This window comes from Apteryx rowi, unplaced genomic scaffold (assembly GCF_003343035.1).
Source record: "Apteryx rowi isolate R43461 unplaced genomic scaffold, aptRow1 scaffold_263, whole genome shotgun sequence".
Taxonomy (NCBI): Eukaryota; Metazoa; Chordata; class Aves; order Apterygiformes; family Apterygidae; genus Apteryx; species Apteryx rowi.
The window spans coordinates 36,154-59,746 of record NW_020449008.1 but is presented as its reverse complement, the minus strand read 5'-3'; the positions used below and the strand labels follow the sequence as shown (position 1 = coordinate 59,746).

The following is a 23,593-nucleotide window of genomic DNA, read 5'->3' as shown; positions in this document are numbered from 1 at the left end:
CTAACTGCCTGTGCTCTCTTCATTGCTGACATGAAGTCAAGGACAGTGGGAAATGGTGAGAAGGTACTAGTTGTTTCTTGCCCTGTCTCCTGTGCCCTTGAGCTCATGAAGGTGAGTTGGGGCCCAGGTGTGCAGTACAGCAAGGAGAGAAGCAGGGGGTTGGGTTGGAGATGCAGAGTAGGACAGTGCCACAGAAGAGGAGTAAGGAAGGATCAATAAAGTCATCCTGGACCTGGTCTCCCGGGAAGACACTGAATGATGATTACATTCCCTGTGCTGGCTGAGAGCACTGCTGTGCCATGGCAAGGTCTCGGATGGGCAGTAAGAAGTAATTCTCTGACTGGCTCTTTCTTACCATCCTGTCCTCTTCCCTGTTTCTTTCACCTTGTCCCCCAAAATGTGTAGTCCCAGGCAGGCTGTGGTATAAAAGAGGCTATGAGCCCTTATCGAGGGAAGGTGCAGTTAACTGCCCTCATCACGTGAGTGCTGGGAGCTGAGGCTGAGCTGGGGCTGGTTTGTCCTCAGGAGAGAAAAGGAAAAACTAAGCTCTCCACATGCTCTGTTTGGAAATGCCATTTGTGAACACCTGCACTCTATTCTTTCATTTGTGCTTCAGGTTCATCTCTCTCTCAAACATTTTTGACCTTTCCCAGCCTGCCCTGGGCTGTTGATCTCTCTAGTGTCTTCTTTGCAGATGTGCCTGAAACTCCAGATGAAAAGACTTGGTCCCAAAGAGAAAACTACAGGATGAAGCTGCACCCTGCCATTACAGCTCAGGCTGAGAACTTGACCTTTAACTTTGTGTATAATGTTGGAGCCAAACAGCAGCTGCCATGGCTAAGCAGTCTGTTGGTAGATGTACGAGAAGCAAGAAAATACCCTTCACAAAGTGGAAACTGTGTCCAGCGGAAAATTAGGCAGGCCAGTAAAATCTGGCAAGTTTAATATAAAAGCTTCATAAGGCTGTTGAAAAAAATAATTTGAAAAAGAGTTTTCAAAACCTACTAACAAATTTCCAAAAGGTAAAGCTACTAACATTTTTCTTCTTTTTCCCAAACACAGAAGAAATGGGAAGCCTGCCAGAGTGGCGGCAGTTCAAAAGAAGATGATGGATTAAGAAGGGAGTTCATAGGCCAGTCTGAAGCAGAACCAAAATGAATTTCTGTATCTGGTTATAGATGTGAGGAATTTGGGGATGTTTCTCTATACTGTAACCCCTTTGTTACAGATGCATGCCATGGTCCCTTGCACATCACAGTGTCCGTGGAACAGATGTCAGGACTGAATGGACAGACAAATGATGGGACCTGATGGGATGCACAAGTGCTGAGGGAGCTGGCTGATGTCATTGGGAGGCCACTCTTTTTTATCTTTAAAGGTCATGGAGATAAGGGGAGGCAGAAGGAAGCAAATGTCACCCCTATCTTGCTGGTCTTCAAGATGGGCAAGAAGGAAGATCCAGGGAATTACAGGCCAGTCAGTGTCACCTTGATCCCTGGGAAGGTAATGTAGCAAATCCTCCTGGAAGCCATTTTCAAACATGCTAAGGACAAGAAGGTGATTGGGAGTAGTCAGCATGGATTTATGAAGGGGAAGTCATGCTTGACCAACCTGATAGCCTTCTATGAGGAAATGACCAGCTCAGTGGATGAAGGGAGAGAGTGGATGTGATTTACCTCAACTTTATCAAGACTTTTACACTGTCTCCCATAACATCTTCATAGATAAGCTGATGAAATGTGGACTAGATACACGTAAAGTGAGGTGGATCAAAAACTGGCCAAACTTCTGAGCTCAAAGGATTGTGAACAGCAGCACAAAGTCCAGTGGAGGCCAGTGGTGTTCCCCAGGGTTCAATAATGAAGTCAATACTGTTTACCATCTTCATTAATGACCTGGATAATGGGACACAGTGCATCCTCAGCAAGTTTGCAAATGATGCAAAACTGAGAAGATTGGTAGATAGACAGGATGGTTGTGCCACCACTAAGAGGCCCCTTGATAGGCTGGAGAAATGGACTGACAGGAATCTCGTGAAGTTCAGCAAAGGGAAATGCAAAGTCTTGCACTTAGGGAGGAACAAACCCATGCACCAGTACATGCTGGGGGCCAACCAACTCAAGAGCAGAGAAGGACCTGGGGTCCTGGTGGACAACAAGTTGACCGTGAGCCAGCAATGTGCCCTTGTGGCAAAGAAGACCAATGTCCTCCTAGGCTGCATTAGGAAGAGCTCAGTCAGCAGGTCAAGGGAAGTGATCCTTCCCCTCTACTCAGCACTGGCAAGGCCGCATCTGGAGTGCTGGGTCCATGTCTAGGCTCCCCAGAACAAGAAAGACATGGACTTACTGGAGTGAGTCCCACAAAAGGCCACAAAGATGATTAAGGGATTGGAGCATCTAATATATGGAGGAGAGGCTGAGAGAGCTGGGAGTGTTTAGCCTGGAGAAGAGCAGGCTCGGGGGGATCTTATCAATGTGTATAAATACATGATGGGGTGCAGTAAAGAAGACAAACCAGTCTCTTCTCAGTGGTGCCCAGTGACAGGATGAGCGGCAATGGGCACAAATTGAAACACATGAAATTCTACTTAAACATAAGAAAAAACATTTTTACTGTGCAGGTGGTGAATCACTGGAACAGGTTGCCCAATGAGGTTGTGGAGACCCTCCTTGGACACTCAAAACCCGACTGCACAAAGTCCTGAGCAACCTGCTGTAGTTTACTTTGTTTTGAGCAGGAGGGTCAGACTAGATGATCTCCAGAGGTCCCTTCCAACCTCAGTTATTCTGTGATTCTCTGACTAGATGGTAGTTATCTCAAGGTCTGGAGAGCTCCAACGATGAAACAGCTGGGAATAGCTATAGGTTCTTTTGTAAGAATTTCCCCACTGTTGGCATCTTATTAGTCAGTCTGTGGTGCTGCAGCGTTTAGAAGGATTTGAGGCAGGGGGGAATGAGTCTAGGAAGCTACAGACCAGTAGGTCTGACATTTGTTGCAAGCAGCTGAGTAGAAACTGTAGTAAACCCTAAACTTGATGGATGTAGGTATAAAGGTGGTATTTTGTGAATGAGTCAACATGGCTCGAGAACATCAAGCAGCCAGCAAGCACGGGGATAAGAAGGTACTCTGTAAGTAAATAAGGGCCACCTGAATTTGGAGAAGTGTTTCAATGAAGTATCTGACATAAGAGGGAGGATTCCCAAATGGATTTGTAATTGCTCAGAAGAAGCGTGCGTTCAAAGGAGTATTCAGGACTGGGGTCTTGGTGTGAGAGTAAGGAGTTCTATGAAACTCCCAGCTCAGTTCTCGTGACAGCCTCCCAGACAGTGTGAACACCAGAAATTCTTAGCAAAGGAGTAGAAAAGAAGACAGCAACTGGTTTCCTGCCACAATATAAAGCTTATCAATAGTGGACTCCCTTTCTTGTCTCGTCTTGTCTGGTCCTGTCTCATCTCATCTCGTCTCATCTCGTCTCGTCTCGTCTCTTCTCTTTTCACTCCACTCCGCTCCACTCCACTCCTCTCCACTCTAATTTGTATTTAGATGAGTTCTTCAGTTTGGTTCACACCACAGCTGCACAATGCATGTATCAGCCACCATATTAGATGAACATATGATGTCCTCTTTGATTAGCTTATTTTCTCCATGTGTTCAGACTGCCACCTTTCACCATTTCTTTTCACAAAAATGAAGTGCAAGAGCACAGACATATAGGCACTCTCAGAGATAGAAATCTCTTCAAAATCCTGTTCAGCCAAGCAGTGACCACTGTACCATCTCAGAAGCAGAAAAAGGTAAGTAATATTCGCAGTTTCTGTGCAATGGGACTTATGTTTTCAGAGAAATATAGAGCTAAACTTCCTGTATTTGTTATGTAACAGAAATGGCTGGCCTTAAAATGTTCTTTTATCTCCTATAACAGTAGAAATTTATTTCTAAATATCTAGAAGTGTGACTATATTAAAAGCTTCTCCTCTTACTAAAACTATGTGTGTAACCTTGAGGCTTGCTCACTGTTAGATCAGACCTGTGCCTTTCTGCCTTCTCTACAGCAGAGGTTCTGTCCCCTCAGGCCTGCTTTCTCTTCTATAGTTTACTAAGCTAAAAATGATTTACAGGGTTCATCAGGATATAATGTGGAGGGAGAGAGAAATGGGTGTGTAAAAGGCAGGGTGCTTTTTCCTGACTGTAACACCCACAGTATGTGTTGGTGTTTTTCTGCAGGAGAAGAAAATGTTCTGGGAATCCAGGGATAATGCTTTGTGTATCAGCTGCCTCTCTGTCCCGAAAACCCCAGTGCCAATGGAGAGCGGTGACTCCATGCTGTTGCGTTTAGAAACCTACCAATGGAGGCTACAGCTCATTTTCTGGCTGGGTGGAGAGTTTGGTTCATGATCCAGTTCCAGTAACCAGGGGTGAATGACTGATGGGACAGTGCTGGTTGGGTTTTCAATCTATTTCCCTTTCTCTTTGGTTACATAGTAAAGATTTTTCTGTTTCCTGAAGCTCTCTGTTCTGGGACATGGAGATGGCCCATCTCCCTTTGGATTCAGAGAGGGAGCAGAGGGAGGTGGGAAAAATGCCACAGTCCTCCCTGCTGCTTCTGCCTCATTTTTTGTGTGCGCTTTGAGGCCCCAGTGGTGGGCCAGGATGTGCTGGTACTGCTTTCCTTAAAGTTGAGGGGAGGCTAGAGTAGACTAGCTAATGCTAGTGCTGGGAGCATGGCTGAAATTACTTTTTTTTGTTGTTATTGCTGTCTTGTTAATAAACTCCCTCCCCCTCTTTGGGAGGAGAAAGAGAGGAGTAAGGGTAGGGTGGAGGGGGAATTGCTTATCAGCCTTGTCTTTCCCATCACTAGACAATCCCACTGGCAGAACTGAGCAAGCCACAGACAGCATGGCCTTGATGGTGACACTTGGATTAGCCAGCACCATGTACCAGATGAAGTTTAAGTGATAACTTGGCAAGAGAACAGGGAGGGAAAGCAGGCTCGAACCTCTCCTTACCTAGGCAGTTCTCACTGTCTGCATCTGCCTCCAAAGCTGTCTTGTGTCATTCTCCTGTTACTATCCATCCATGCAGCTACAGCACCACACTGTGAAGAGTGGACCAGGCTCTCTATAGGGGTGTGCTTGACTTCTAAAGGCAGGAAATGCTGTTTTAACACCCTAGTAGCTGAGACTCCTTGATAGGAACAGATGAGAGCACTGGGAATTTAGATAAGTATTTGGTTTTGGGGAAGTATGGGTTGTGTATCAGGAGAAAAAACTCAGTGAGGCAGCTGTTCCAAACACTGTCTGGTGCCAAAGCTCCAGGAATATTAATAAAGAGCATTCCCATTTCATCATTCTTAGGGTTTTTCCCATATTTGTCTCATGTCCGGAAAGACCTGAAATTACAGAAGATGTTAGATAAGGTCTCTCATGCTGTTTCCACTAATTGTTGCGCACCAGCATAAGTGCCTGCCATTTGTCTGTCAAATGCAGTATTTGCTTACAAGTGGCAAGTACAGTGTACGTTCATTCAGGGAACTGAGGGTCACTCTTGGTTTGTGATAAACAGGAGAGGTTAGGCCTTGTTTTGTGTTTGAAGGAGAGCAATCCGAACATGTGCTGTGGTTTCTGATGAGGGCCTGCAGGCCCTGTGACAAGACGGAGAAGCCAGGAGACTGCTTTAGAAATGACCAAAGGGGATGATCGAAGCATGCTGGGATGAGGGGAAGTGAAGAGAGTGCAGCATGTGGCTCTGCCGTAGTCCTGCACTGTGGCTGGTGGTGYGTTGCCTTGTCTGTCAATGCCTTTTTCTTCTTTCCTCCCCTTCAGATCACAACGCTTGTGTTGGGAGAGCAGGCTCTGATGGGAGCGAGGATGCTCAGGATGCCCAGCTGTCTGCTAAAACTGACCAGAGTGATGCTGAACCACAGGCTCGGGGCCCTGTTCATCATCGTCTTTAAGTTCTTGTCCTTTGCCTCCATCCTGTTGTACTGGAGAATCACGGAGGACTCGAAGGTCAGGGGCCAGGTCTACAGCTTGCCTGTTGAGATCCGCTGTGCTCGCTCTGTGCCGTCTCCCCCCCGTGCCGCTGCTGGTGGGCCCCCTCCTCCCCCGGGGGACGTGTTTTTTGTGGAGACCTCAGAGCGAACCAACCCAAATTACCTGTTCATGTGCTCTGTGGAATCGGCGGCTCGGACACACCCTGGGACGAGGGTTGTGGTGCTCATGAAAGGCTTGGCAAACAGAAACACCTCGCTACCCAGCCACTGGGGCTTCTCGTTACTGAGCTGCTTCCCCAATGTGGAAATCCAGCCCCTGGACTTGCAGGAGGACAAACTGCATAACAGGTCTGAAAAGTCTCTCATGTGTTTTATTTAACAGGCAGTTCACTTAAAAAGCAAGAGCTGCAGAAAGCCTTGCTTGCTCTGCAATATTTTCATGTATTAGAAGTGAATGCCAACCAGAGCTATAGGACACAGTTTAGAGAAGCTTAGAGCCAAATATCTGAGTAGTAAAAATACTTACAGCTCATCGAGTTTTGGGAGAGATTGGGAGTATATGAACATTTCTTTAAGTAACCTGAAATATTTTTAATCTCTGCTCAGCTCACTGTAAAGTTTTTCTTGCTTTCCAAAGGGTACTTTATTTCAAATAATTTTTTCTACTGTTTTACATTCCATAGCAACAGTCTTTTTCTGATCCTCTTTGGGAAAATAAATAGCCAAAAGCAGTTCTCTTACCAGTGTGGGGAAAGAAGAACAATACTCTCCAGCTGAGTCAGTGCTCGGAAGCAGATGTGTCTACTATGTGTTATCTAAATTGCACATCTGATAACACCTGAATAACAAGTGTTGCTGTGACATCTGAGAATGTATTTTGGCTGCAGAATACCATTTGTCCAGATTGCAGCTGATGTAAAACAGTTGGCGGACTGTCAGTGATTAGGAAATATTTCCCTGTGGTTTATTTGCCTCTTATTATTAGATAATAAAATAATGGGCACCTCACAGTGACAGAGCCTGAATTTAATTTACACCAAATCTTTTCCTCCCAGCTAGAATTGTAAATTTTATGACTAATTAATTTACTCCTGTAAGTATTTGTATTTGAAATCTGAGACCTTGTGTTGTCGTTTCTGTCAAGAGTGTGGTTTGACATTTTAAACTTTTTCTTAGTCTTATGTATTATTTGCTTGATTTTAGAGGGGTTCTTCTGTAGAAGCATTTCCATCAAATGTTAGGACTAGGCTTTGAAAGACCAGGATAAGCGAAGATAGAGGGTGCTCAAATGTACAGCTTGTCATGCATTTCTTTAACTCTCATTTCAGCCTGGATTCCAGTTGCATACTGGATATTGACACCTCTATACAGTAACTTGCCATGGTTTGGATACGGAAAAATGATCCAGTCAGCAATGGTATGATCTTCTGTTTTATGTCTGAATTACTTCTTCTCTGTCCTTACTCTGTACTTGCCATTTCTTCACTACATAGAAATTCCACTGCATTTGCAGCACTGTACATGTGGGCAGCTCTTCTCCCGGAAGGAGTGCACATACCAGCAACCGTTTTAGGAGTTACATCAGCACATACATGTATGTGTCCCAGTGGTGAACGTGGCAGAACAGGTCTGTGGTTTCTAGACTCAGATCTTTCTTCTTTTAACCTCCAGTGCATTTCCTACAAAAAAACCTTCCAAAAATCTATTTGTATTTTATTGTACAATTGACAGAATCCTGGAGATCACAATCAGTGGGCATATTTCTTGATTAAAAGCTTCCCGTCAGAAGCACATGAGCATATCGAATGCACCTTGGCAAGGTTAACCACTTTGGCCAGGTGAGCTGCTTAACCGTGTTTGCAGGACAGCCGCATCACCCGGGTCCTCCCAGTGGATGTGGCGCCACCATGCTAGGTGTTGCTTCCACCTGCTCATTTCTCCCCTGCGTTCAGCAGCCCGCCGCTCCTTCAAAACAGGGAGGGCTGGAGGAGGGGAGCAGGCGGCGAAGACAGGGGGGTGCAGGCAGCCTGGTGGCTGCGCCTGAGGAGGAAAGCCGGGGAAGGGCAGCCCGACCTCTGGGCCAGCGGGCTCCGGGCGCCTCCTCTGCCGGCCCGGCCTGGGCAGTGGGGGAAGAGGGGCGCCGCTCGCCATGGCCGAGGCTGAGTTTGGGCCTTGCCAGTCCCCCACCTTCTCCCACAAATATTTTTCCGCGGGGCAACGGTGGTTAGTCAGACTTTGCCGGACGAGGGGACGCGGCCAGGATGGGGGTTGGAGGGCAGCACAGCCGTGGGGACGGTGCCTTGCTCCCCCTTCTCTGGAATAACCTGGCTCTGGGAGCGGTTCAACTGTGGTAGATACTGGCTGGTTTATTGCTTCGTATTTGATCTTTTTTTTGTTCTCTTGTGTTTTAATTGCATTTGGGGTTTTTTTGTTGTTTTTTTTCAGACTGTGCTGTTTTTCTTGGAAGAGCATCACTCTGAGGCAGAGACAGGATGCCTGTGTCTGTGCTGTAAATTAAATGCAGGCTGTCTGCCTTGCATTAGTCCTCATCTTCATAAGGTCATGCAGGAGACCAAGGGAAGGACCGGTATTTAGTTTGCCTTTGCATGTCAGCAGATTTTGCCCCCCCCTTTTTTCTTTTTTGTTTTTCCTACGCATCTTTTTGGCAGACTCCCACAGCCCTGCCTCTTTGTAGGGGGTGCGTTCTTCATGGAGACTTTGGAGTGAAGCAACCCAAATCTCATCTGCATGTGTCCCCCCAGATTGGCGGCCTGCATTTGCCTTCACACCAGAATAGTCGGCCCCCCTGAAGTGATGGTTCCCATGCCAAACAGGATCATTTTCCATGACAAAACATTGTTGTTTGCCTCTGCTGAGCTGCTACCCCAGAGAGGAAATCYGGCTGATGGACCTGGATGACCTCCTCTTTGTCTGACTGGCACCCACGTCCTCAGCGCAAGGCAAGAGCCACATTTCATAGCCATGCTGTCCAACGTCCAATGCAGTGCAATCAATTTGTGCAAACCTGCAGGCATTTACATAGACACTGGTGGCATCTTCCTTTGGATTTTAAAGAACCCCACCACTGTGCTTGGTGTCCAACTTGGGGATTTACTGACTGACATCTTTCTCATATTAAACCCAAATTCACATACATGGAATTATACATGCTGGGTTTTGTACAGCTTTATCAGGGCCTGTATCATTCAGCTTGTGTTTCAAGAAGATGCATCGTCATGGGTCTCCAAATCCAGAAAAGCTGCAAAGGACTCAGTGCTGTTTCTGAAGCAGCATTTTATTCCACTTTTGCAGAACTGGAAGAAAGTGCTTGAAGCAATCAACTCTACTGAGTTCAGTGAATTCTTAAGAAATATATACGCAACTTTTGGCTGTGTGAGTTAGATCAAGGAGACAGTGTTATAGACAACTAGTAAAATTCTGTTGCATCATCTTTAATCCCAATATTGCCTTTGTATGTAATAATAAGGAAGAATTCACCAGCTATGTAGGTAGATAAACTGAAGAATCTAAATCTTTAACAAAAATGTCCGCTAGAAAGTTCATTTAACTAAGGAAAATGCCTTTCCCAGGCAGCATGAAACAGTAGCAGATAAATACCAGGTTGCCTGAATAAGTTTACAGTACTAACTGAGCAATATCAAATCTACCATCCTGGCTTTGCTAGCTTGTTCATATAAAATTGCCTTTGTGCTACAGTGCTGTAACAGGACATGCAGACTAGAATAACTGTTACCCCACTCTGCTCAGTATAGCCCAACAGTGAGAAGAGAAAAGCTCTGTTATATCGTTACAATGATATGGAGGTCTTCTTAGGCTACAGTTTTACAGTAGCTTAAAGCCAGCTTAAGGACTCCCACGACCAGGTTAAAAATATAGGCCAAGAAAGTTTTGCCATGTTAAGTTCATATCCACAATAGGGATTTGTGGTAACAAAGTGTTATCCACAGCAGAATAAGTTTTGGATTCTTGTAGCTACAAGAGATCTTTTCCTGCAGACCTTTTCATCAGTCCTTTCCTACCAACTAAGTCATGTGCACATCATTTTTCACCATCCAGTACTACGTAGTATGATCTGAACTGGAGCCAGGCCAGTACCTTTGAGGTGGAGGAAACAGTGCAGCAGTCCCTTTATTGGCAAGGTGCTCAGTGAAGCGATCCGTTGGTATGTTGCTTCACAGTCACTTCACTGTGGGATCCTAAGGATCTCATAACAGTGCTGGACCAAGCAATGCTCCCTACTTCATCTATCCACCTTCCTCTATGATCTTTCCATCCATCCCTTCCTACATGATTCCTGAGTTAGCTCAGCAACATCCCACTTAGTCTGCTACTCTCTGGCTGTTTCTGGCTCTGGGAACTGCTGCTTTCAACTATTCCCCATAGGAACGGGATGGTGCAAAAAGCACCTGCTGTCACCAGATCTGATCGAACCAGAGAACAGAAACTAGAGAGGGTAGATCTTACATACTCTATGGGAAGAGGACCTCTTCTGGCCAGCTGGAGAGAGAGCAGTGCTCATTTTTATTCTTCTGCTAAAAGAGATTTGGCACCCGTAATAAAAACAGATCTCTGAGGACATGTCCATGAACTGCGGCTGACAGCATGATTAATCTACAGCAATGAAAACGTAGCAACTGGGCAGAGAGAGATGATGTCTGCGATGAGAGAAAAGTCCACAAAGCAAGCTTAACTTGTGCTCGTCCATGCCTGTGTCTCCCCCTCTGCCACTACTAGCATATCTGTTGATCTTCAGACAGGAAGGTCCCCTCCTACTTTGTGTCCAAAAAGTTGTCATCATTGGCAAGCTGATAACAAGGTGACCAGGCCATGGTTTTATGAGGCCATAAACTACATGGCCTCCTTCTGCTGGGGAAGTGAGCAGCAGAGCTAACTATGTGCCAGGCTGTGCATCTAACAGTTTACATGTAAAGCTAGTAGCATGCTGGATATAGGGCATTCTGGGTTAGCTCTTGTGTTGTTTCAGGGCTGGGGCTCTTACAGCTTCAGATGGGACATTTCCCAAATGAGGGCTGGGAATCGTTCCAAAGAAATTCTTAAACCCAGGTGAAAGCTAATGCTTAGAACTAGAGATAAGACTTGAAGTGGAAGTCCATTGTTCTAGTACATTTCCAGTAACCCCAACCAGTCCTGCAAGTCTGGAAGGATACAAAAATAGCACCAGGCAGAAAGCTCAAGGGTGAACCTGAACCTGAGCTCTGACTTACTTTCTTACCCTGTTGCCTTGTGAGGCTGCTGCTTAGAGCCAGTTCACCAACTGGTGCCAACCTGTTTCTTGAACTCCTGCTGCAGCAGGAGTTACTGCTTATGTGCAGAGGTTTGTCTATGCTGCAGGCACTAACAGCTGTATTGCTGTGCCTGGCTCACCCCCACTCTCCTCTCCTGGCAGTGACTCGTGTGCTCCATAACAGGCAGCACTTTGTCTTGCCACATACTCATTAAGCTAAAAGTACATTAGCTCTTACTGCAAAAGGAGCCAGATCTCTTCCCCTGTGGTACTTAGCCTTGTGATTACCACTGTCTTTACTTTTCTAGAGCCCATCAATCTATATTATCTGTACATATTCAAAATGGAAGTCTATCTGGTGTTTTTCAAGAGCAGCTGAACAATACAATATACTAAGTCCTAATAATGTGTTTTCCAGGAAACAACTCTGACATGTCTAAGAGTGGTGAAGGAGAGACTTCAAGCAAAGAAGCTGAGAAAGTTCCAGTTCTTAATAATTTCGTATGAGGATGAACAAGTAATGAGCTATTTCCTTGTCCTGCACTTCAGTGGCAATATGATACATAAAGACTGTAAGTCTAATATTTGTTCTTCGTCCTGGCAGGAATCTAAATTCTTAGGTGAAGGAAGAGGTACTTCCACTATAATGCTGTAGTTTAAATGGAATATTTAAAATTATTAGAAAAAAATATCAGGTTGGTGTTTCCTCTGTGAACAGTTTTAGTGGGACCATCACTGTTTAGGCTTCATATTTTCAATGGATTTTTCTTATACTAAAAGATTTTAGTTTAAARTTCAAGAAAGAGCAGCAAAGATGATAGCAGCCCTAGGAAAGCAGCTGTATTGCATTACTTACATGCTCATGTTTTACTGAAATGTTTAAAGATGGAAGACAGCAAAGATCAAATCAGGTTCCAACTAAGACTGCATAAGCTGATTTACAGTAATCAGTTCAGGTTCTCATAGCTTTAAGTGATAAAGAGAATCATAAACATAAATTCAGTTATGAGGCTCTCCCTGGAGACTGACCTTTCATTATCCTATGTGGAGAGAACTTTAGGAGGACTTTTTTTTACTGTGCCCTAGCCATTCACTCTCCTTTGTACAAGGGGAAATCATCTGACTAGTATAGGTCACAGATTCTGTAGTCTATAGGGTATTCATAAGTTTCTAGCTTTGGGCCTGGGTTAGAAGAGATGTGGCTTAGAGCCTAGAAAGTCCATGGGCTCACTGTAAGGAAGCTGAAAGCACACACTGCTTTATTTTGTCTTTTCCTCTTTTATAGTTTTCTGCTGTTATGAAATGCTCTCAGGTACATTTTGGTACTTCTGTTTGTTTGTTTCATCATTTACAATAAGGTTGTCCTGTCTAATGACCTAACAACCTCACCAGGAAGCTGTTTCTTTCTGGAAACGCTTAAAGGTCACACTCTCCCACATTAGTTTCAGAACAACATGCACTAACGAAAGGAAAAGAAGGTGCCTCTTTATCAAGACATAAGGAAATAGCCTGTGTTCTGCTTCATTTCTCAGGTTCTTTAACCTGCACTATTTTGTTACACATTATTATCAGAAACAGAGCAGCAGAGCTGCAGCTCTAGCTCAAAATATATATGCAGACTCTTGCCAGATTTGCTGTTCGTAAGAGTTGGACTTCCTCTGGAAGGCATCAGGAAGAAGTAGGCAGTACACTGCTGAGGCAAGAGAGTGAGAAAAACACTTTTCTTCAGCAAGGTCTCTGCTTAAAGGGGTATTTGAACCCAGCAGCTAAGTGTAAAATGTGATGCAAACCTCCCTCAGTCCTTTGGTCCTGGCAGAACATTCTGTCATTGACTGACTTGATTTTACCAGGCTCACTTCAGGCTGGCTGCAGAGTAGATTGCCTTCCAGGGAAGATAAAAAAAACCTCTCCATACATACACTCCCCTCAGGTCAATTCTTCGTAACAGTGTTCTCAGCATTTGTTTAAATATTCAGGAGGCTTAACTGGCAAAGAAAAATGAAGCTGTAAAAACTCTTGAACAGTCTTCAACTAACAGCTTGCAGGCCTGAAAAACTGTAGCTAATTCTAGAGTCTGTCAAGGTGAAGGCTAGTCATGAACAATAAAAGCTCTTCTAGGTTTAACTTAGGTTTTGGGCATTGTTCCTCACATTCTGAAGCTGTGTACTTTTTATACAGAAGAATTCAAGGAAATGGGTGTTTGTTTTTTTAAAGCAGGAGAGCTCATGTCCTTGTCAGTGCCCTGAAGTGGCTGATAAAAGGCAGTTGGTCTGATAGTTGCTGCTGCTGCCCTCCTGTTGGAGCCCATTTAGTTTGTGATCTACATCCTGGCTCCCTATTCCCATGTCTATGCCTCAGACAGGCCAGTGAGGCCAGTGCTTAAATCCAGGAATGGATAACCAGTTCTTGTGAAATGATGGGATTTGTCAAATGCTTTCCCAAGCTCTGATGTTTTCTCTGTCTTTTCCGTGTGTACCTCATTTCATTTGAATCAAGGGGTTATGGTTTTTGGTTCTGTGATGCTGAAGTGAGAAGGACTTACTGAAGTTTGGCATCGACATGTAGTATCATGCAAACTGATAGAGAGGGTTAGAGTACTGTTCTCCCCAGCTTCCACTTCTGTGGTTGTTACTTCTCTGCTGTCACAGGAGAGATGGTTCAGAGCATAAATTGTACAGTACAGGGTCTCTCTCACTCCAGCTCTGAGCAYAGAAAAATGCTCTTCTCTGTCTTGTCCTTTGGTTGGACAGGGTAGGAGTAGGGATAGCACAAGTTTATGGGAATTGTATGCAAATTACATGTTAATTCCCATGGAAATTACATKACAATTACATTAATTCTCATGGGAATTGCATCTTACACTGCTGCAAACCTATTACCCCTTGTGTGCTCTTCCCTTTCTGAGGCACTTATCTAAAGGGAGGGAACATAAAGTAAAGGAGATAGAGGAATTTAACAGGTTTTAATGCTCTGCCTAGGGATTCCCTGAATGACCCTACCTAGAACTTCTTTGCCCAAGAGATGTTTGGAAGCTAAGGTGTGTTGACCGTATCTTGTTTCTGAGGAGAAGCTGAGGGAACTGCGCTTGTTCAGCCAGGAGAAGAGCAGACTTTGAGGGGACCTGATAGCAGCCTTCCCATACCTATGAAGAAGCTACCAAGAAGATGGAGCTAGCCTCCACTTCTTGAACTTCACCACTCCAGGGTGCCTGGTGGGAGGATGAGAGACAACAGACATAAGAGGTTCAGACTGTATATAAGAAAAACCTTTTTCACCAAAACCCTGGGCAGCCTGGTCTGATTTTACAGCTGACCCTGCTTTGTGCAGTGGGTTGGACTAGAGACCTCCTGAGGTCCCTTCCATCCAGAATTAGCCTATGATCCCATGTTGTCTTTTATTCAGCTGGAATTCGAGGTGGAGGAAGCATCTTCTGCCTTTGGATGAGGAAGTCAGCTTTGAATTTTCTCAGAGAAAGAACAGACTAAAGCCATTGAAGTGTGCAATGGGTTAATTGCTTGATCACGTAACTGCTTCCAGAGCCTGCATGCAGTGTAGGATGGTGCTAGTGGAAGGGCTGCAGCTCTAAGAGTCAGCTAGTTCATCTGCTTCTACATAGGTTGTATTTTAGGACTCTGCCACCCACATGTTGGCATCCACTGCTTGTTAGCTGTTCAGTTCTGTTTCAGATATTTTTCTAACACTCTCTTGACCCAGGCTCTATAGCGTGAAAGGAGCAGCTTCTCAGTTTAGCACTGTAATCCTCTGCTCTTTGGGCCACTTTTTTTGGACATCTTTTGCTGTGCACTGAGACTTGAAAGCAGAATTACACACAGTACACGATTATTGGCTAATACCTATAGCAAATATGCAACTAGGTGAAGCATTAATGTGGTCACCACCCTGGTGCAGGTAGCTGCTGAGTCTCTGCTGGCCAGACAGTTGCCAGCCAGATTGCGAAGCATTGGCATCCCTTACTCCTTGGAATGGGCCATTCCTCAATCTTGTTGAGTTTACATCTTCTGATTCTCTGGGTTTTTTTTTTCTCTCTCTCTCTCTTTTTTTTTTTTTTTTTGCAAGTTACTGATTCAGCAGTTTCACCTCTGTCTTTGTTTCTGCTTACCTTATCTTGCAGGCTGTAGTTTATATGTTCTCTCCCTTAAAGTTCAGCAATGATTTTTCTCATTAAAGCTGAGCCAAGGTTACACATCCACACATCACAAAACTGGCATGTGGCTCACAGATAGCTGAGCTGCACAACACTGGGCTCTGGTTTACAGTCTTCTCCTTGATGGCTGGATATCTTTTGATACTAAGTCATTGTTTTACTCAATATTAGGGCCTAGCAGCCACCAACAGGATTCAGTGTCTTAGTGGCAACACTTACATTTAAATTCTGTCTTGCCCTGCTACTAGGGTTTGTTCAGGGGGTAATTCTTGCATGCACTGTCCTGGTGCACCAGTGTGCTCTTAGCTTTACCTGGCAAGCAGCTTATATTGTGACTGTAGCTAATAGCACTTGTAACGTTAGAAGAACTAYGACATAGTGAAACACAGTATTGAAAAAAAATTGTGTTAACCTTTGGGGACYATCTACCACTTGCCCCCCAAACCCGTCTCACCAGTGATGTGGAGTTGTAGGTTGAACTTTATTTTGTGACTTTGACTATCTCATGTTGGGCATGTTGTGTGATGAGTAAAATTTCTCTTCTTGTTCTGCAGCTCCAGCTGCTTGAGATATAAATATAGGTACTGAAGTGCTACACAAATGTGGCCAGGATCTATCGCTAGCTTAAACTTATTAAACTTGACATTACATTAAATTCTGTTAGAAAGTATTGCATTGCTAGCATTGTATTGTAATAACAACTTCAAACATACAACATATGTTTTGTTAATGTGGAATATTTGTTCTTCACTGACAGCAACATTTTTATACGTATCTTCATCTCACATATTAGATTTATTACACCATCTGGGTGGAGTAACTCTTGTCATTCATCACTATCACAATCTATGCAAATATTAGCAGTTTGTAGTAATAATTGTCATTATTGTATTTGTAGTGCAATTGTAGCTTAGGGACAGACCATCAAGGCTTCAACATCTGGAAATATCCTGCTGCTACTAGAGTCAGACTAATATACCCATAACCATACAAGTGCAATGTGACACTAATATAGATTTATTAACTATAGTGCCAAGGGTCAACAATGGGATAAGTTTATGACTTGCACAGTTCTTTGTAAACAGTTATAATTTTCATTTGTATTTGGTTTTCTAGGACTGTAAAGCTCATAACTGTGCAGCTGTTTGTCAGCTTTTGTAATCACTATCTTTAGTTAATTTTTCATTCTGAGAGTGAAATTCCATTATAAATTCATGTGCCACAATTGTCAAATACCATTTTCACTGGGTCCAAGCTAATGCTATCGAAGTGTTACTGTACAAGAAAATAACAGCATTTGCTAGTATTTTTTGTATTTCACGAAGCTATTGAGCAAGCTCACTTGATTGAGGTTGTGAATGTCTGTTCTTTTGTAAGCTGTTATAGCTCTATCTCAATTCATTCAACAAATTTCTTACTCTATCTAACTGTAATAGCATTACTGACTGTTTTCACTAATCTTAAACTACTGTTTACATGTATTGTATTTAGGGAGACTGAAGCTGAAATGATATTGCCATGACTGGTTTTGTGATTTTCTGCTTGTGACCATTACTTGTGCACCTTATTGGTTCTCTCTTTTCCACGTAAGAGACAATTTTTACATTTTTTTCTATATAACTTAAGTGAGAGGTGATCAGATCTGTGGTAACATTCCCTACAACGATTTTGGGATTAACAGCTATAAAAATGGTCGTATCATTTCTCCCCCCAATCTGTTTATGAGTTCCAGAAACTTGCGAACATCAACCACAAAATCAGAGTAGTTGGAAGACCTCTGACGATCATCTTGTACAGCACCCCTGCTCAAGCAGAATCACCTAGAGCAGGTTGCCCAGGACTGTGTCCAGTCAGGCTTTGAATATCTCCAAGGACAGAGACTCCACAACCTCAGCCACTCGTCCAGTTTTGCATCATTTGCAAACTTGCTGAGAATGCACTCAGTCCCATCATCCAGGTCATTAATGAAGAAATTAAACCGTATTGGGCCCTGTATTGATACCCGGGGAACACCACTAGTGACCAGCCTCCAGCTGGGCTTTGTGCTGCTAATCACAACCCTCTGAGCCTGGCAGTTCAGCCAGTTTTCAATCCATCTCACTGACCATTTATCTAGCCCAAACTTCATCAGATTGTCTATGAGGATGTTATGGGAGACAGTGTCAAAAGTCTTGCTGAGTCGAAATAAATGGCATCCACTGCCCTCCCCTCATCCACCAAATCAGTCATCTCATCACAGAAGGCTATGAGGTTGGCTAAGCATGTTTTCCCCTCTGTAAATCCATCCTGACTACTCCCAATCATCTTGTCCTTCATGTATCTGGAAATGGTTTCCAGGATTAATTGCTCCATCATCTTCCCGGGGATCAAGGTGAGGCTGACCAGCCTGTAACTCCCTGGATCTTCCTTCTTGCCCTTCTTGAAGATAGGAGTGACATTTGTTTTCTTCCAGTCCTCAGGAACCTCTCTTGATCACCATGGTCTTTCCAAGATAATCAAGAGCGACCTCGCAATGACATCAGCCAGCTCCCTCAGCACTCACGGGTGCATCCTGTCAAGTCCCACGGACTTGTATATGTTCAGTTTGTTTAAATCTTCCCTAACCTGATCCTCCTCCACCATGGGCGAGTTTTCCTTGCTCCAGACTTCCCCTCTGGTCTCAGGGGGCAGGGATTTCTGAAGTCTGCTGTTACCAGTAAAGACTGACACGAAGAAAACATTCAGTACCTCTGTCTTTTCTGTGCCCTTCGTCACCAGGTCCCCTGTCCCATTCAGCAGCAGGYCCATATTTTTCCTAGCCTTTCTTTTTCTGCYTATGTACTTGTAGAAGCATTTATTTTTGCCCTTCACATCCCTTGCCAGATTCAATTCCAGATGGACTTTAGCTTTTGCAATCCCATCCCTGCACATTTGAATAGTGTTTCTATATTCTTCCTGGGTCATCTGTCCCTACTTCCGCCTCTTGTACACTTTCTTTTTATGTTTGAGTTTAGTCAGGGACTCCTTGTTCATCCAGGCAGGCCTCCTGCTGCCTTTGCTTGATTTTCTGCTTGTTGGAATGGACCACTCTTGAGCTTGGAGGAGGTGATCCTTGAATATCAACCAGCTCTCTGGATGCCTCTTCTCTTCAGGACCATATCCCATGGGATTCAAGTAGATCCCTGAACAGGATGAAGTCTACTCTCCTGAAGACCATGGTTGTGATCCTACTTTTTGCCTTGCTCCCTGCTCACAGAAACCTGAATGCCACTGTCTCATGGTCATGCAGCCAAGGCTGCCTCTGCCCTTCATATCCCCATCCAGTCCCTCCTTTTCTGTAAGTATGAGGTCTAGCAGAGCACCTCTTCTCATTAGCAGCTGGATCACCTGTGTTAGAAAGTTACCTCTGCTGAAGCCTTAAGTTACACATATTAATGTACATGTTCAGTTGGAGGTGTGTTGTGTCATGTGCATACTTCTGGGCTCCTTGCTGGTTTAATGAATCGTGTGTTTATGCAACTCTGAATGCTTCCAGTAGCATCATTCTTCAGACAGTGGTGCACATCAACTCTAGATGTAATCAAACAGTGTTTCCAAAGCTATGAAACTCACTCCAGGTGAACGGTAATGTTCCTCCCATGACTACACCTGAATATTTACCATTATTTATTCTGATTCAAGATGACCTTCCTTTCTCCTTCCCCACAGATATAAATCTAAGATCACAGGATCACAGAGTTGCATTCTTTGATTCTGCTATGGTTTGCTTGAAGAATCTTCTTACCACATGGAGTGTCTATCCAATACTGTCTTAAGCCATTGGACAAACTGTTTCTAACTATACTAGCAGGTATTTCTACTACTCTTATTTTTATTCCAGGAGAAAACTTATTTCTAAAAAACACATAAAAAGTAAAATTGGATATTACAGGGTTAATTCTGGAAACATAAAGGTGTAGTTAAGTACCAAAGATCTGCTTATAGACAGGTGCCATAGCTGTCCTCTCTATATATTTGCAATATCTTATTTCATGGTCAAATTTGCCCATTTCAGTTGCAATACTTTCTTATTCTCGCCTCAAACATTCACACACGCATGGCCTGCCATTCTTTTCTAAGGTCAGGAGAAAGAGCTCTGAAGTTGTTGCTTTCACCCCTAAATACAAAAAAAGGGATTTGCTGGTGGATCCATCTGTATTTTAATACCTCTCTGTTCTTTCATTGCTAACAGACTGATTAGTCACCTGCTAAATTTGGTATTATCAAAATTTGTCTCTGATATTGTTGTTGGCAATGTGAAAATGCAGATATTTAACTGTTTTCTGGTGGGTCCCAAAAATGCTCCTCCCAGCACTGCTTGTGATCAGGGATGCGGTTCAAGACTGCTAACAGCTACCTGAGTATGCAGTAGTAGTTTACTGGACCTTTTACCTTCTGTTTTTATTACTGCATTTGTATCAAATTTACACATGCCTCCTGGATATTTGTCTATTCATATGACCACATGCTTACTTGACAGGACATCACTAAAGTCAACAGTACTTGATTTATTCTCCTAAAGCTTTTACAGAGTCAGGTGAAATTGCTTCTTCCAAGGCTGATCCAATCTATGTGGATGCGTTTCTACTTCATCCATCATAAACCTAGCTTTCCAATAGTTTGATGGACTAAGGTATTTAAARGTGCAATAAAATTATGCAAAGCAAACACACAGTGATAAGAGAAAGAAAACAAGAAACTAATTAAAGGATCTCACTATATTTTCACTTGGCCTGTAAAGCTAGATTTGGATGTTCATGACATATTCTGGAGGATCTCTGTTGTACCAGATGTCCCCAGCTCAGCCCCAGGCTAAATGCCTCTAGCTCTGGATCCCATGCTAAGGCTGCAACTACCCTTTGCTTCCCCAGGCTCAATGCCTCTAGCTCTGGATCCCATGTTAAGGCTGCAACTACCCTTTGCTTCCCCAGGCTCAATGCCTCTAGCTCTGGATCCCATGCTAAGGCTGCAACCACCCTTTGCTTCCCCAGCAGTACCTTCCTTGATGGGCTCAAGAGATCACATCTGCATTTCTATTTCAACTGCCCTTTTGGCTGCTTGCCCACACAGGGCTTTCTGCCTGGATATTTTTGCATCACAGATGCTGCACACAAGCGATCTCAGCACACTGCTCACTGGTCCTTCATCCATTTATTCTCGTCTCAGTTCCTCACTTTCCTTTTCCAGAGTTCCAGTTTTCTTCCCACAGGTTCTATTTACTGTCCTGAATAGGCAGGTCAAATTACTCAAGACCTTCACAGAGAGGCTAGCAAGAACTTCAACACTTGTCTGATATATGCCTTTGATTTAGTGCTATCCAAGTGGGTTATAAATGCCTTTCATTCTTCTGTCAATTATTTTTTACCTGCAAAAGTTCCTCATTTCCCCATACAGGGTCTTATCTGGATAATTCATTCTCCTAAACTATCCTCTGTATAGAAAAAAAGTCATCATTTCTTTCTGACTGGCAAATAGTCATTCCCATACCTAGGTGTCACAGATGAGTGATGCACTTCACTCGTAAAAGAGAAGCAGCGGTATGTTTTATTGATATAAGACAGTGATTTAACAAAGTTCAATGGCAAATAAGACAGTGGTTTAACGAGATTAGATGGCAAGGTACACTCGGTTATTTACTGTGTAGAGGACAGGGTCAGACAAAATTGTCAAGAAGACCCTCCCGTTGAGTTGTGAGGTTCAGAGTGGATCCCCTTGCTTTCCAAACTCCTTCTCAGAGGAGTCTGGGTGAGGCTGGATCCCATCTTAGTCCCAGACTTGGTCAACGGTTTATGTCTAAGGGATCATGCGTGCAATTAGTCAGAGATATAACTCAGCAAAGTTTCGCAAAGTTCAGCATGCTATTAATCACTTACCGAGGATCTGTCGCAGGTAAGTAACCTTGAGAGGCATCCCTGCTCAAGGGGAGATCCTGGCATGCAGCCCGCTGCCGTGCAGGAGAGCTCAATAGGCTCTGGGCCCTATTTATGGGGGGGGGGGGGGGGGGGATGATTGACTCATAGTCACATTTGCATACTAGATGGATTTTAGTTGGCGCATGATCAATTAGCCCCTGCCAATGTGTTGTTTACGGAGAGGTCAGGTTGGGAGGGGGTGGAGGCAAGAGCACATCCCGGGGGGAAGGCGCACACCGTCACACTAGGTCACAAACCTTAATACAGAACAAGCTAATGTAGTGTCTCTCAAACTCCCACTGCAAGGACACATTTATCTACTAGCACTGCCTTAAATGTCTATCAAGCTGCTTTTTTGCAAGATTTCAGTCCAAAGCTAGAGACATTTATTCTCCACATAAATGGCTATGCACCTGGGACACAGGCAGCTGAACCTCATGAAACTGTGCCCTCAGTTACAGCATTGCTTTGCTTTTCAAGAATACTGTATAAAGGAGATTTTTAATGCAGAGAACTGCAGGAATGATAGTCGAATTGGCCACAAGAGGGCACAGCTGTTGCTTTAAAATGTTGACTATTAAAGACATCTTCCAGAGTGTCTTGCCCAATTCAACAGCCTCTCTAAGCCAGTCTCTCTTGTAACTCTGCATTTAAGCATATTCTGAGGGATATCAAAGAATTACATTCTCAATCCAATGCAGTTAGTAATGGAGGGGAGATATATATTGTGTTTCTCTTACAGGTCACCCTCTTCCAGGGGCCAGTGTGTGAGCCACCCTCTGTTTTCTGCCACTGCTGGGTGAGGTTGAGCTGATGATGTAGGGGCCAAGAAGCTGACCCAAGGCACACACAGAAAGGGAGGGGAGTGGAAAGGTTTTGAGGGCAGAGGATGTACACGGTCTTCTCTGAACACAGAGCTGTGAGGCTTGGGTCTTCTTCCCAACCATCCCAGGGATGTGCACTATGTGCAGGTAGGATCACAGGATGGGCACTGTATACATTCCTTTTAAGACTTGTTTGGACAGCTCATAAGACTGGAAGGAGGATTTCCTCCCTCTACCTGGGATATGTCTGCTGCAATGCTGTTAGTGGCTGTAGTTCCTCTTTCTACACTGTGGGAGCACATGATCACATCTCCAGTTTTCCCAAGGGTCCTTCTATTCATAATTGTTGTGAATTGATAAAATATTTAAATCCTAAATTGACTCTTATTTCTGTTTTCTGTAGACTTAGCAGCTTCCTGCTCAGCAGTTCAGCTTCTCTCCTCCCCACAGTCTAGGGGCTGGGTTTGTTGCTGAGTCCAGGTACAGCCTAGTCAGCTTAAGAGAGAGCAGCCTGGTTGTCAAGTCAAAGAGTGCATTTAACAGCAAGCATGAGCTCTGGACAGCCAAGTCACAAACACCCAGGTAATTGCCCTTCTTGGTCATTTTGGGCAGGTAACCAGTGAGTGCCTAGGTATTCAGGGATCTTTGGGCTTCTCTTTTGCAGTTTTCTTCTTGTACCATTTGATGCAAATCTGAATCCTTAGTCTGTGCCTCTGTTTTTATTATTTGCCCCCCTCCCTCATCTCCCCTTTTGCTTAGCAGGTGTATTTGCTAATGGTTAGATAATATGCTTGCACCTGCTTTCCTGTAATTTTCTGCTTATGTGAAGTTCTATCCAGCTTTATCTGTTAAATCTGCTAATTGCCTAGGCATAAGCTGTAGCAATTAAATCACAGAAGGAGAAAAAAAGGAAAGCCCTTATTCACATCCTTAGTTTATATTCTACATTGCAAACAACATTCACACTTCTGCAGTATACACAGTCACAATTTCCCTGTAAACAACTGATCCCCTCTGGCTAAGTCAGCTGCTTATACCAGTTATGTTCATATTTAGGCCTGGAGTTAAGCCCTTGCATAGAAGACATAATGGCAGAATTATACAGTTCTGATGTAATCATATAAAAACAACTCTACTTGCTTTCAGTATAAACTGAAAATGTAACATTTCATTCTCTGACATCACCAAATGCGTGCCCTAGAAGAATTTGTACAGTTTATTTCTCGCCATTTATTTTTACTACTTGAACTATCACTCAGATCTGATAATGTCTCATAACGGTATCACTCAACGGTGTATATTTTTTCTATTAGGATGGATTTGCCAAGTTCCAGGGACTTCTTACAAGTATCTGCTGTTGCACTTTGAAAAACAGAGGAGTCTAGAAACTCGTGATGCTTGTTTGGCTTCAGGTAA

At 43.8% G+C, this 23,593-nt stretch overlaps 1 protein-coding gene across 17 annotated transcripts in view; it reads left to right on the top strand.

Annotated features, from left to right (window-relative positions):
• Positions 1 to 2,419: 2,419 nt before the first annotated feature.
• The window catches only part of LOC112967089 (lactosylceramide 4-alpha-galactosyltransferase-like), a 39,139-nt gene continuing 17,965 nt past the window's right edge, over positions 2,420 to 23,593 (top strand). For 3 of the 17 annotated variants that reach the window (XR_003253846.1, XR_003253845.1, XR_003253851.1), the window contains exons 1-9: positions 7,395 to 7,409; positions 7,506 to 7,619; positions 7,724 to 7,830; positions 8,438 to 9,385; positions 11,677 to 11,830; positions 16,915 to 17,009; positions 22,096 to 22,324; positions 22,581 to 22,759; positions 23,491 to 23,589. Coding sequence is in view for 10 of the 17 variants with exons in the window: in XM_026067850.1 (XP_025923635.1) it covers positions 5,856 to 6,340; positions 7,321 to 7,366 (531 nt within the window). In the remaining 7 variants the exon portion in view is untranslated. Of the gene's footprint in view, positions 3,795 to 4,224; positions 4,416 to 5,822; positions 6,341 to 7,320; positions 7,410 to 7,485; positions 7,620 to 7,723; positions 7,831 to 8,437; positions 9,386 to 11,676; positions 11,831 to 16,914; positions 17,010 to 19,110; positions 19,253 to 22,095; positions 22,325 to 22,580; positions 22,760 to 23,490; positions 23,590 to 23,593 lie in introns of those variants that run through there. The other 14 variants (XM_026067850.1, XM_026067856.1, XM_026067851.1 and 11 more) reach the window with 14 other exon arrangements.